The sequence below is a fragment of the Nycticebus coucang genome, chromosome 4, assembly GCF_027406575.1.
Source record: "Nycticebus coucang isolate mNycCou1 chromosome 4, mNycCou1.pri, whole genome shotgun sequence".
Classification (NCBI taxonomy): Eukaryota; Metazoa; Chordata; class Mammalia; order Primates; family Lorisidae; genus Nycticebus; species Nycticebus coucang.
The window spans coordinates 53,906,524-53,920,319 of NC_069783.1; the positions used below are offsets into that span (position 1 = coordinate 53,906,524).

Below are 13,796 nucleotides of genomic sequence, written 5' to 3' on the forward strand. Positions count from 1 at the left end.
AAATACATATTTATTGTTCTAGAAACTTACATATATTAATTCACTGCCACTAATATTCAGAGTTAGCAAGATACTATTATTATCATATTACAAGTGCAGAAACAGGCTTTGTAAACTAAATTTTTCCTGAATTACATACATGGTATAAAGCAGAACAATATATCTGACCTCCAAAGTCAATGCCTTTCCCAGGCTATAGTGCTGCACCTCTAAAATTATATATATGCAAAAAATCATATATATGATGCATGTATGTATTATATGTGGGTACATAGGCAAATACATGATGTGTGTATGTTTGCGTGTCTATGTCCATATACTCACGCACACACATACACACATGCATATGGAGAGAGAGGAACAAGGTAGGAGAAGAAACAAGAAACAGGAATATAATCTTGTATCAATGAAGTCATAGTAAAAAAATTTCCCTGGAAAAGATGAAGAAATTTATGATTTGGGTCACTGAAACTGGACTTCACTTTACTGAAATTCATTTACACAGCATCCCCCACTACTAAGCATTTACTATTTCATAACTTACCCATCTCTCTCCTTCATTCAATCAAATATTCAAACCCCCTTCTTCATAAGTTGATTAATTAACAATATTAACTCAATTACATATAAGATATGGTCTCTGACTAATTAGGACACAAATTTAAATACTATGACTCCTCCCCTCTGCTTACCACACTTCAGAATCCATTTTCTTATGCTTTTCCTTGACAGGTTATTGTGATAATCATTATTTTATCCATATATGGTTTCTTTTAATAAGATTGTAAGGGTCTATATACCAAGTACGGTACCTGTTTAACTCACAAATATCTAGAACTGTGGTTCTCAAAATATGGTTGAGGCAGGGTTTATAAAATCAAAACTATTTTCATAAAAATACTAAGTTGTTATTTGCCTTTTTCACTATCAAACCCATCGTGTTATTTTCCAGGAGCTACAGTGATGTATATATTATAACACACTGAATATAGAAGCAGATATGAAAAGACATCTATCTTCGATTAAGCCAGACAGGCATTACAGAGATTTGTGAAAATGTAAAAAAAGGCTAGGCGCAGTTGTTCACGCCTATAATCCTAGCACTCTGGAAGACCAAGCCGGAAGGATGGCTTGAGCTCAGGAGTTTGAGATCATCCTGAGGCAGAGCAGGACCCGGTCTCCACTAAAAATAGAAAGATTAGCCAGGCACCATAACAAGCACTTTTATGTCAGCTAGTTGGAAGGCAGGAGGATCACTTGAACCTAGGAGTTTGAGGTTGCTGTGAACTAGGCTGATGCCACAGCACACCAGCCTGGGCAACAGAATGAGACTGTCTCAAAAAAAAGAAAAAAAAAAAAAAAGTAAAAACAGGCTCGGTACCCATAGCACAGTGGTTTACGGCACCAGCCACGTAAGTTGGCAGGTTCGAACTCAGCCTGGGCCAGCTAACCAGCAATGAGAACTACTATAAAAAATAGCCGGGCGTTGTGGTGGGCACCTGTAGTCCCAGCTCCTCGGGAGGCTGAGGCAAGAGAATCGATTAAGCCCAAAAGTCTGAGGTTGCTGTGAGCTGTGACGCCACAGCACTTGACTGAGGGTGACATAGTAAGACTCTGTCTCAAAAAAAAAAAAAAGTAAAAACAGTCACTCTTTTTATCAAATTGTTTACTTTCAGAAAACATAATTATTTTTCATAAAATATTTTATTTATAACATGGTTTATTGTTATTTAAAATAAGTTAAATATTATTAATTTTTATTTTAATTTGTTTGATTACTAGATATAACACACAATTTAAATAAATAAATAAATATTTTTTGGCTCCTCAATACTTTTTAAGAATGTAAGGGGAACCTGAAACCAAAATTGAGAGCCTTTGACTTAGAATAACCTGGTTTCCAGATAGGTGCTTAGTACATTCACTTGCTTAATGATGATAGGGAAGCAAAAACAGTCATTCTAAAGCAGGTCAGATTTATGCTTTCGGAACAAACGACTTTTTAAGGACTATTCTGTTCTTTGTTTTGCTTGTTTTGGTTTTACTTTTTTTTTTTTTTTGAGACAGAGTCTCACTATGTCACCCTCAGTAGAGTGCCACGGCATCACAGCTCATAGCAACCTCAAACTCTTAGGCTTAAGCGATTCTCTTGCCTCAGCATCCCAAGTAGCTGGGACTACAGGTGCCTGCCCTAACATCTGGCTATCTTTTTGTTGCAGTTGTCATTGTTGTTTAGCAGGCCCTGGCTGGGTTTGAACCTGCCCGCCCCGGTGTATGTGGCTGGTGCCCTAACCACTGACCTACGGGTGCCGAGCCTGGTTTTACTTTTTTAATTTGTAAATGCAAAACTGATAGTCTAAATCTAAGAAAGAACATTTTTTTCTGAAACCAGAGAGTATTAACAACCCAAATATGTCTCTCCAGGCAGAAAATGATACCTTGGGAAACTGAGTTGTTTCGCATTAAAAAGTAAAATAAGCAAAGTGAATTTTCAAGTATTTCAAGCATTTTCCACCTTGTAAGCTTAATTTTTCTCAGGTTACTTTCATTTTCACTTTATGATACTGTGATAAACAAATTCTTAGGATAACTATCAAGGTTCTAAATAAATTACAATATATATTTAATAATTTTAAAGCAGAAAACATGGCCAGGAGTGCTGGCTCATGCCTATAATTCTAGTACTCTGGGAGGCCGAGATGGATGGACTGCTTGAGTGCATGAGTTTGAGACCAGCCTGAGCAAGAGTGAGACTCTGTCTTTACTAAAAAAATAGAAAGTTTAGCTAGGCATTGTGGCAAGTGCCTATTGTCTCAGCTACTCGGGAAGCTTGAGGCACGAAGATCTCCTGAACCCATGAGTTTGAAGTTGCTGTGAGCTATGATGATGCCACAGCACCAAACCCCAGGGTGATAGAGTGAGACTGTCTCAAAAAAAAAAATTAATTAATTAATTAATCAATTAATTAAATAAATGAAGTAGAAAACACTATTAGAAGAACAATAGTATGACAGTGAGTCAATCATGTTTCTATGCACTTATGTGAGATAAATTTTACAATCAAAGAATGTTACATTTCATTCAATAAAAATTCCAGGAGTAATCGGGTACACTGGCACACATGCCTATAAGAGAGACTGAGGTGGAGGGATCCCTTGGGCCCAGAGATCGAGACTGCAGTGCACCAGGATTGCATCTATGAATAGCCACCAAACTCCAGCTTGGGCAACACAGTGAGAACCCATTTAGAAAAAAATTCCGAGAGTACTAAAACCTATATGCTATGTGTAAACAATGACTAATTAATATTATTCTTATATGTGGAAAAATAATGGTTAACACAGAAACTGAATCTGTATACTTAATAATAGAATATATAATTTAGTGAAATATTTAGTAGCACCTACTACAGCAGATTCTGTTCTGTTGCTATGTAACCAAAGGCAAATCACTTACCTCTCTGTGCCTTGGCCTCTCTGTTGAAACACAGTTTTTTTTAAAATTTTATTTATTTAGTGTGTGTGTGTGGTTTTTGGCCAGGGCTGGGTTTGAACTCACCACCTCCAGCATATGGGATCAGCACCCTACCACTTTGAGCCACAGGTGCTGCCCAAAAGAATAATTTTCTTTTTTCTTTTTGTGGAGACAGAGTCTCACTTTATTGCCCTCGGTAGAGTGCCGAGGCATCACACAGCTCACAGCAACCTCCAACTCCTGGGCTTAGGCGATTCTCCTGCCTTAGCCTCCCGAGTAGCTGGGACTACAGGCACCCACCACAACGCCTGGCTATTTTTGTTGTTGTTGCAGTTTGGCCAGGGTGGGTTTCGAACCCGCCACCCTCGGTATATGGGGCCAGTGCCCTACCCACTGAGCCACAGGCGCCGCCCCCGAAACACAGTTTTTTAAATTTATAAAATAAGGATAATAAGAAACCTACTTCATAGAGTCAACATAAGGATTAAGTGATCTAATGTATGTAAAAAGCCTAGCTATTACCCATTATTACAGTAACAGTATCAGGCACGCTGTTATCAATGAATGAAGCAATTAGTAACTTTGAAAAAATACGCAGATTCTAAGAAAAAGTTGATTATAAAATGATCAGATTCAACAGACCTAAAATTGCTATGCTTGGTTCCCATTTTGCATCTTCTTAGAAGTGGAATACATAGTATGCAAATCAGGATTAGCACTGGCTGGGAAGAAGGGTTCAGGTCACTGCCAGAGCTGATTCGCAGTAAGAGATCTGCTCATTCAAGCAGGTCACTCTAAGGTCCACTAGTTCTCTCAGATCACTGCCCAATTGTAACCCAGGTATTTCAAAATTTTGAAATAAACATTACTTCACTAATTCTTAATTTCTAATGCCTATAATATGTTACAGTTCAGAACATTACAGATGATAAATAAGTTCAGTTATTTTTTTAAAAATCCTTTATGTGGCATGTTCCAGCATATCTGCTAAATTTACCTTAAAACTGTCTATTTCCAGGACTGTCCAGTCTATCAAAGGTTTATAATTTAAGGAAACACATAATGTGTTTGAATGTCCAGCGTGAAAGCCAATCAACTACAACTTAACTATTTTCATGAAAAATTACAAAAGAAATCTCCTATGTAGTATATATAAATTGCATTTTATAACACCTTTAAAATATTGCCTGCTATTACGAGTGATCTTACAATTAAACTCTAGAATTTAAATGTATACAAATAAGTAGGCTTTTCCACTTACCAAAAGTAAAGTACTTGTATTGCTGTATGTATTCCATCGCCCCATAAATTTGACCCTGTTTACACAGGCAAAGAAGAACTTTCTTGTGCAGGCCACATACACTGTAGATAATTTGAGCTAAAGCCAGGCACTTAGCCCTATTGTAAGTATCCTGCTCCCCATAATCACAAATCACATCCCCAGCCTCCTCACAAAACGTCAGCCTAGAACAAGCAGATCAAAAAGGCTCATGTTACAAAATTCTTGATGAGTGGCTGAGATTGAAATATTGGAGAATTCAGCACAGTAGAACTGGATTTTTTATGGTCTGTAAGAGGTGCAAGCAAATAGGCAATTGATGGTGTAGGAGAAATTAAGCATATCTGAGACTTAATAACAACAAGGGAAAAGGCAATCAGCATGTATTCTTTTGGAGGAAGATATTTTGGCAAAGATGAACTCAAGTTTTTAAAAAATATACAAAAAAGATTAAAACTCTCCTTAAAAGACTGATAGGATTTAAAATAATTACAAGATCAAGAAAAATTCTTTTATAATTCGTGATCTCAATGTTTTCAGCAATTACCTAGATTCTAAACCTTGTAAGAACTTACTCAATGTTGGTTAAAGATACTGACAACAATTTTAGCTCATAATTAGTGACAGATCTTGCAAGCATTTATACTAAAAGGAAAACAGAGAAAGTGTGACAGCACTGTTATTTTAAAATTTGTTATAGATTTTTTTTTTTTTTTTGTAGAGACAGAGTCTCACTGTACCGCCCTCGGTAGAGTGCCGTGGCGTCACACAGCTCACAGCAACCTCTAACTCTTGGGCTTACACGATTCTCTCACCTCAGCCTCCCAAGCAGCTGGGACTACAGGCGCCCGCCACAACGCCCGGCTATTTTTTTGTTGCAGTTTGGCTGGGGCTGGGTTTGAACCCGCCACCCTCAGCATATGGGGCTGGCGCCCTACTCACTGAGCCACAGGCACCGCCTTTGTTATAGATTTTTAAGAAGCAACGTAACATAATTGTGCCTCATGGGACAGGCTGAAGAAGCAAGTCTTTGGAGATAGTTCAATTGAATAAATTTCACTTATTTTAATAACCATCTTCATTCACAATTGAAATCAACCATCTGATGTATTATCAGAGTTAACTCTACCTGAAAACTATCAGCATAAGCCAAAAGAACATTTGGGTATGATGAAAGATATAACTTCTAATTACTGGTTGTATGAAATTGTATTATGTTTTAATAGTTACAAATAATAGCAATCATATAATACTGGTGTCTGTATACATCTAAAAAATGTTGAGGGCGGTGCCTGTGGCTCAGTGAGTAGGGCACCGGCCCCATATGCCGAGGGTGGCGGGTTCAAACTCAGCTCCGGCCAAACTGCAACAAAAAAATAGCCGGGCGTTGTGGCGGGCACCTGTAGTCCCAGCTGCTTGGGAGGCTGAGGTGAGAGAATCACGTAAGCCCAAGAGTTAGAGATTGCTGTGAGCCCTGTGATGCCACGGCACTCTACCCGAGGGCGGTACAGTGAGACTCTGTCTCTACAAAAAAAAAAAATAAAATAAATAAATAAAAAATGTTGAAACATTAAAATGAAATCCTGAAACCACTACAAAATGTCTCTTGACTAAAAATTCAGCAAGTAAAGCCTTCCGTGTTTACTGGTGTGCACAGCAGAGGGGTGGGTCTAAAATCAAAAAGCAGCTTGAGTACAAATCAAGTATTTAGTTAGGCAATTCCCCCTGGCTTCCACACATAATACTAAAATATAAGTTTCAGTAGCTCCACTCAACATTTCCTGAGCCTTGACAAGTAATTATATTTTAGCCTATGTAGTGACTACAATACCAGAGGAAAACGGCAATACATATTTTAGCATTTATTTCTCTTATTAATACTAATAGTTTTTTGTTTTTTTTTTTAAGGATCACCACCATGCTACTGTTCCCCCCTGGAAAAAGGCTAGGGCTGGGAACCTGCCTCCTTCTTTCCTCCCATCACCTGATCATACCCTCTCTCTCTTTTCCTAAAGTTCTCTTACTGGTTCTCTCCACCCTGACTCTCAACTCAAAGAGGACTCTATTTTGAAAGTGGATGTTAGACCAGATTATATCTGACGCATATGAGTAATTTATAAATAAAGGAAAATATGTAGCTGGGGGTTGTGGTGGGTGCCTATAATCCCAGCTACTTAGGAGGATGAGGCAAGACAATCGCTTAAGCCCAAGAGTTTGAGGTTGCTGTGAGCTGTGACACCAAGGCACTCCACCAAGGGTGACATAGTGAGACTCTGTCTCAAAAAATAAATAAATAAAGGAGTAACAGCTTCCTTGCATCTGGGCACCGTGAGTCTGGGGAGATAGGACTCCAGGCATCTCTGGCTGGTGGGAACTGCCTATCATCACTCCTATGAGGATACAGGGAGTCAGCGAGAGACTTCTGGACCCCAAGAGGAGGACTAAAACAGTGGAAAACCGGCAAGTGGTCGCGTGTGTTCAACCCGTCTAAACCCGCCCACAACTGTAAGTTCAGTAGCAGCGAGACTGCAAACCAGAAAGGCCTTACCTGTGAACTCTTTTGATGTCCTTGGACTTGGCACTGAGTTGAACTGCCTTGGGGAAGGCCTGAGTGGGAGTGCGGAGAACTTTGGCCGTTGTCTAGGGCCCCAGTCTGAGCCGCTGAGCCAGACGGAGCTAATAGTGTTTGGCGGTGGGTCACACGGATCCATTGTCAGTGATCTGCCCCGGCAAGCTCCGCCCTCAGGGTAGCAGAGCTAGAAACGGGTGGGAGCTGGTAACCCAGCAACCAAGTAGCCTAAGGGTGGGGTCTGAGCCGCCTTGCAGCCCTAACCCTCAGGGGCAGAGTGAGACCGGTTTTGGCACACTGAGTAAGTGGATAGCCACTTCAGCAGTGATTCCAGCGAGAAAGCTGGGAAAGCTTCTGCTCAGCAAGTTTACAAGTTCAAAGTGCCTTTTAAGTGGGCTGAAGAGAGATTTAGGGTGTCTACCTGCTGGGGTTTGAGAAATCAGCAGCCTCCAGTCGTATCAGAACTGTGACTAACATCTCATACCCCAAAAGACCACGTGTTGCCCAGACAATATTCCACAACATATACAAACTGCTTTGTTTTTGGTTGTGTATTTTTTTTTTTTTTTTTGTTTGGTTGGGTTTTTTTGTTTGTTTATTTTGACGTTGTTGATGTTCTTTTGTTTCTTAATTTCAATCTTTTCCATACAGATCCCTTTTTCTTTCTCAATTTTTCTAGTTTAATTATAATTTCCCATTGCTGCCTTTTTTAATAACTACAACTTCATTTTTGCTAGTGTTTCTACCGCTATCACTTGGTTTTTCACCCAATTTTATCGCCATAAAGTTTTCTGTTTGCTTGTTTTGGTTTGATTTATAGCATTTTTGTCTTTCCTCTCTACTTGGTGGAGGTGGGGTACTGTGTCTGACCAGGTTAGCAAAGAGCTGCTGACCTCAAGGGAACCACCCAACTGGGCACCCAACCCCCAGAAGGTGGGGTTTTTTAAGGTTGTGTCAAAGTACCCTACTGTACACCTATATTGCCCTGTCTCCCTCTTTCTGTGCCTCTCTTCTTTTTGTCAATATTCCTTATCCCTACCGCCTCTCCTTTCTCTATCTTTCTTTTTTTTCTTATCACTCGGTCATCCTTTCTTTCATCCCTTTTTTGCTCTTCAACCTTCTCACCTTTCTGGTCCTGTAACCCTTAGTCCACAGGCACAAGAACTTAAAGAGCAAGAGGAAGTGAAAGGAAAATTAGGGCAAGGAAACAGATAAAAGAAATCACTCATGAGGAAGAATCAGCAGAAAACTCCAGGCAACATGAAGAACCAGTCCAGAACAACCCCGCCAAGGGACCATGAGGTAGCTACTGCAGAGGATTCCACCTATACAGAAATGTTAGGAATGACAGAAAGGGAATTTAGAATACACATGTTGAAAACAATGAAAGAAATGACGGAAACAATGAAGGAAACTGCTAATAAAGTGGAAAATAACCAAAAGGAAATCCAAAAACAGAATCAAATCAGAGATGAACGATATGAAGAATATAAAAAGGATATAGCAGAGCTGAAGGAAATGAAACAGTCAATCAGGGAACTTAAAGATGCAATGGAAAGTATCAGCAACAGGTTAGACCATGCAGAAGAAAGAATTTCAGAGGTAGAAGACAAAGTTTTTGAGATAACTCAGATAGTAAAAGAGGCAGAAAAGAAGAGAGAGAAAGCAGAACGTTCACTGTCAGAAATATGGGACTTTATGAAACGTTCCAACATACGAGTTATAGGAATTCCAGAAGGGGAAGAAGAATGCCCCAGAGGAATGGAAGCCATACTAGAGAATATTATAAAAGAAAATTTCCCAAACATCACCAAAGATTCTGACACACTGCTTTCAGAGGGCTATCGGACCCCAGGTCGCCTCAACTCTAACCGAGCTTCTCCAAGACACATTGTGATGAACCTGTCCAAAGTCAAGACAAAAGAAAAGATTCTGCAAGCTGCCAGGAGTAAGCGCCAGTTGACCTACAGGGGCAAATCCATCAGAGTGACCTCAGACTTCTCTAATGAAACTTTCCAAGCAAGAAGACAATGGTCATCTACCTTTAATCTACTTAAACAGAACAATTTTCAGCCCAGAATTCTGTACCCTGCTAAGCTAAGCTTCAAAATTGATGGAGAAATCAAATCATTTACGGATATACAAACATTGAGGAAATTCACCACAACAAGACCAGCTCTACAGGGAATACTTCAACCTGTTCTGCACACTGACCACCACAATGGATCAGCAGCAAAGTAAGAACTCAGAAATCAAAGGACAGAACCTAACCTCCACACTGATGCAAAAGATAAAACTAAGCAATGGACTCTCACCAAATAAGACGAATAGAATACTACCACACTTATCAATTATCTCCATAAATGTTAATGGCTTGAATTCCCCACTGAAGAGACATAGATTGGCTGACTGGATTAAAAAACACAAGCCATCCATTTGCTGTCTGCAAGAAACACACCAGGCTTCAAAAGACAAATTAAAGCTCCGAGTCAAGGGTTGGAAGACAATTTTTCAGGCAAATGGAATTCAGAAGAAAAGAGGAGTTGCAATCTTATTTTCAGATACATGTGGATTTAAAGCAACTAAAGTCAAAAAAGACAAAGATGGTCACTTTATATTGGTCAAGGGAAAACTACAACAAGAAGACATTTCAATTCTAAATATCTATGCACCAAATTTAAATGCTCCCAGATTCTTGAAACAGACCTTACTCAGTCTGAGCAATATGATATCTGATAATACCATCATAACAGGGGACTTTAACACACCTCTTACAGAGCTGGACAGATCCTCTAATCAGAAATTAAACAAAGATATAAGAGATTTAAATGAGACCCTAGAACAATTATGCTTGATAGACGCATATAGAACACTCCACCCCAACGATAAAGAATATACATTCTTCTCATCACCCCATGGAACATTCTCCAAAATTGATCATATCCTGGGACACAAAACAAATATCAACAAAATCAAAAGAATTGAAATTTTACCTTGTATCTTTTCAGACCATAAGGCACTAAAGGTGGAACTCAACTCTAACAAAAATGCTCGACCCCATCCAAAGGCATGGAAATTAAACAATCTTCTGTTGAATAACAGATGGGTGAAGGAAGAAATCAAACAGGAAATCACTAACTTCCTTAAGCATAACAACAATGAAGACACAAGCTACCAAAACCTGTGGGATACTGCAAAAGCAGTTTTGAGAGGAAAATTCATCGCTTTAGATGCCTACATTCGAAAAACAGACAGAGAGCACATCAACAATCTCACAAGAGACCTTATGGAATTGGAAAAAGAAGAACAATCTAAGCCTAAACTCAGTAGAAGAAAAGAAATCTCCAAAATCAAATCAGAGATCAATGAAATTGAAAACAAAAGAATCATTCAGAAAATTAATGAAACAAGGAGTTGGTTTTTTGAAAAAATAAATAAAATAGATAAACCATTGGCCAGACTAACTAGAAATAGAAAAGTAAAATCTCTAGTAACCTCAATCAGAAATGATAAAGGGGAAATAACAACTGATCCCACAGAGATACAAGAGATCATCTCTGAATACTACCAGAAACTGTATGCCCAGAAATTTGACAATGTGAAGGAAATGGATCAATATTTGGAATCACACCCTCTCCCTAGACTTGGCCAGGAAGAAATAGACCTCCTGAACAGACCAATTTCAAGCACTGAGATCAAAGAAACAATAAAAAAGCTTCCAACTAAAAAATGCCCTGGTCCAGATGGCTTCACTCCAGAATTCTATCAAACCTTCAAGGAAGAGCTTATTCCTGTACTGCAGAAATTATTCCAAAAAACTGAGGAAGAAGGAATCTTCCCCAACACATTCTATGAAGCAAACATCACCCTGATACCAAAACCAGGAAAAGACCCAAACAAAAAGGAGAATTTCAGACCAATCTCACTCATGAATATAGATGGAAAAATTCTCAACAAAATCCTAGCCAATAGATTACAGCTTATCATCAAAAAAGTCATTCATCATGATCAAGCAGGCTTCATCCCAGGGATGCAAGGCTGGTTCAACATACGCAAGTCCATAAACGTTATCCACCATATTAACAGAGGCAAAAATAAAGATCACATGATCCTCTCAATAGATGCAGAAAAAGCATTTGATAAAATCCAGCATCCTTTTCTAATTAGAACACTGAAGAGTATAGGCATAGGTGGCACATTTCTAAAACTGATTGAAGCTATCTATGACAAACCCACAGCCAATATTTTACTGAATGGAGTAAAACTGAAAGCTTTTCCTCTTAGAACTGGAACCAGACAAGGTTGTCCTCTGTCACCTTTACTATTCAACATAGTGCTGGAAGTTCTAGCCAATACAATTAGGCAAGACAAGGAAATAAAGGGAATCCAAATGGGAGCAGAGGAGGTCAAACTCTCCCTCTTTGCTGACGACATGATCTTATACTTAGAGAACCCCAAAGACTCAACCACAAGACTCCTAGAAGTCATCAAAAAATACAGTAATGTTTCAGGATATAAAATCAATGTCCACAAGTCAGTAGCCTTTGTATACACCAATAACAGTCAAGAGGAGAAGCTAATTAAGGACACAACTCCCTTCACCATAGTTTCAAAGAAAATGAAATACCTAGGAATATACCTAACGAAGGAGGTGAAGGACCTCTATAAAGAAAACTATGAACTCCTCAGAAAGGAAATAGCAGAGGATATTAACAAATGGAAGAACATACCATGCTCATGGATGGGAAGAATCAACATTGTTAAAATGTCTATACTTCCCAAAGCAATCTACGTATTCAATGCCATTCCTATCAAAGTACCTACATCGTACTTTCAAGATTTGGAAAAAATGATTCTGCGTTTTGTATGGAACCGGAAAAAACCCCGTATAGCTAAGGCAGTTCTTAGTAACAAAAATAAAGCTGGGGGCATCAGCATACCAGATTTTAGTCTGTACTACAAAGCCATAGTGCTCAAGACAGCTTGGTACTGGCACAAAAACAGAGACATAGACACTTGGAATCGAATTGAACACCAAGAAATGAAACTAACATCTTACAACCACCTAATCTTCGATAAACCAAACAAGAACTTACCTTGGGGGAAAGACTCCCTATTCAATAAATGGTGTTGGGAGAATTGGATGTCTGCATGTAAAAGACTGAAACTGGACCCACACCTTTCCCCACTCACAAAAATTGATTCAAGATGGATAAAGGACTTAAATTTAAGGCACAAAACAATAAAAATCCTCAAAGAAAGCATAGGAAAAACACTGGAAGATATTGGCCTGGGGGAAGACTTCATGAAGAAGACTGCCATGGCAATTGCAACAACAACAAAAATAAACAAATGGGACTTCATTAAACTGAAAAGCTTCTGTACAGCTAAGGTGACGATAACCAAAGCAAAGAGACAACCCACACAATGGGAAAGGATATTTGCATATTTTCAATCAGACAAAAGCTTGATAACCAGGATCTATAGAGAACTCAAATTAATCCACATGAAAAAAGCCAACAATCCCTTATATCAATGGGCAAGAGACATGAATAGAACTTTCTCTAAAGACGACAGACGAATGGCTAACAAACACATGAAAAAATGTTCATCATCTCTATATATTAGAGAAATGCAAATCAAAACATCCCTGAGATATCATCTAACCCCAGAGAGAATGGCCCACATCACAAAATCTCAAAACTGCAGATGCTGGCGTGGATGTGGAGAGAAGGGAACACTTTTACACTGCTGGTGGGACTGCAAACTAGTACAACCTTTCTGGAAGGAAGTATGGAGAAACCTCAAAGCACTCAACCTAGACCTCCCATTCGATCCTGCAATCCCATTACTGGGCATCTACCCAGAAGGAAAGAAATCCTTTTATCATAAGGACACTTGTACTAGACTGTTTATTGCAGCTCAATTTACAATCGCCAAAATGTGGAAACAGCCTAAATGCCCACCAACCCAGGAATGGATTAACAAGCTGTGGTATATGTATACCATGGAATACTATTCAGCCATTAAAAAAAATGGAGACTTTACATCCTTCGTATTAACCTGGATGGAAGTGGAAGACATTATTCTTAGTAAAGCATCACAAGAATGGAGAAGCATGAATCCTATGTACTCAATCTTGATATGAGGACAATTAATGACAATTAAGGTTATGGGGGGGGAAGCAGAAAGAGAGAGGGAGGGAGTGGGGTGGGGCCTTAGTGTGTGTCACACTTTATGGGGGCAGGACATGATTGCAAGAGGGACTTTACCTAGCAATTGCAATCAGTGTAACTGGCTTATTGTACCCTCAATGAATCCCCAACAATAAAAAAAAAAAAGAAAAAAATAAATAAATAAATAAATAAAAATAAAAAATAAAAGAAAATATGCTTAACCCATCGTAAACTAAGGCATTATTTGATTACAAATCAGATTTTTATATTTTTTAATGTCAAAATAAAGGTAATATAC

At 38.8% G+C, this 13,796-nt stretch overlaps 1 protein-coding gene across 2 annotated transcripts in view; it reads right to left on the reverse strand.

The window, feature by feature from the left end:
• The window catches only part of CLHC1 (clathrin heavy chain linker domain containing 1), a 54,456-nt gene that overhangs the window by 4,448 nt on the left and 36,212 nt on the right, over nucleotides 1-13,796 (reverse strand). For both annotated transcript variants that reach the window (XM_053589902.1, XM_053589901.1), the window contains exon 10: nucleotides 4,736-4,938. In XM_053589902.1, coding sequence (XP_053445877.1) covers nucleotides 4,736-4,938 — 203 coding nt within the window. The remainder of the gene's footprint in view (nucleotides 1-4,735; nucleotides 4,939-13,796) is intronic.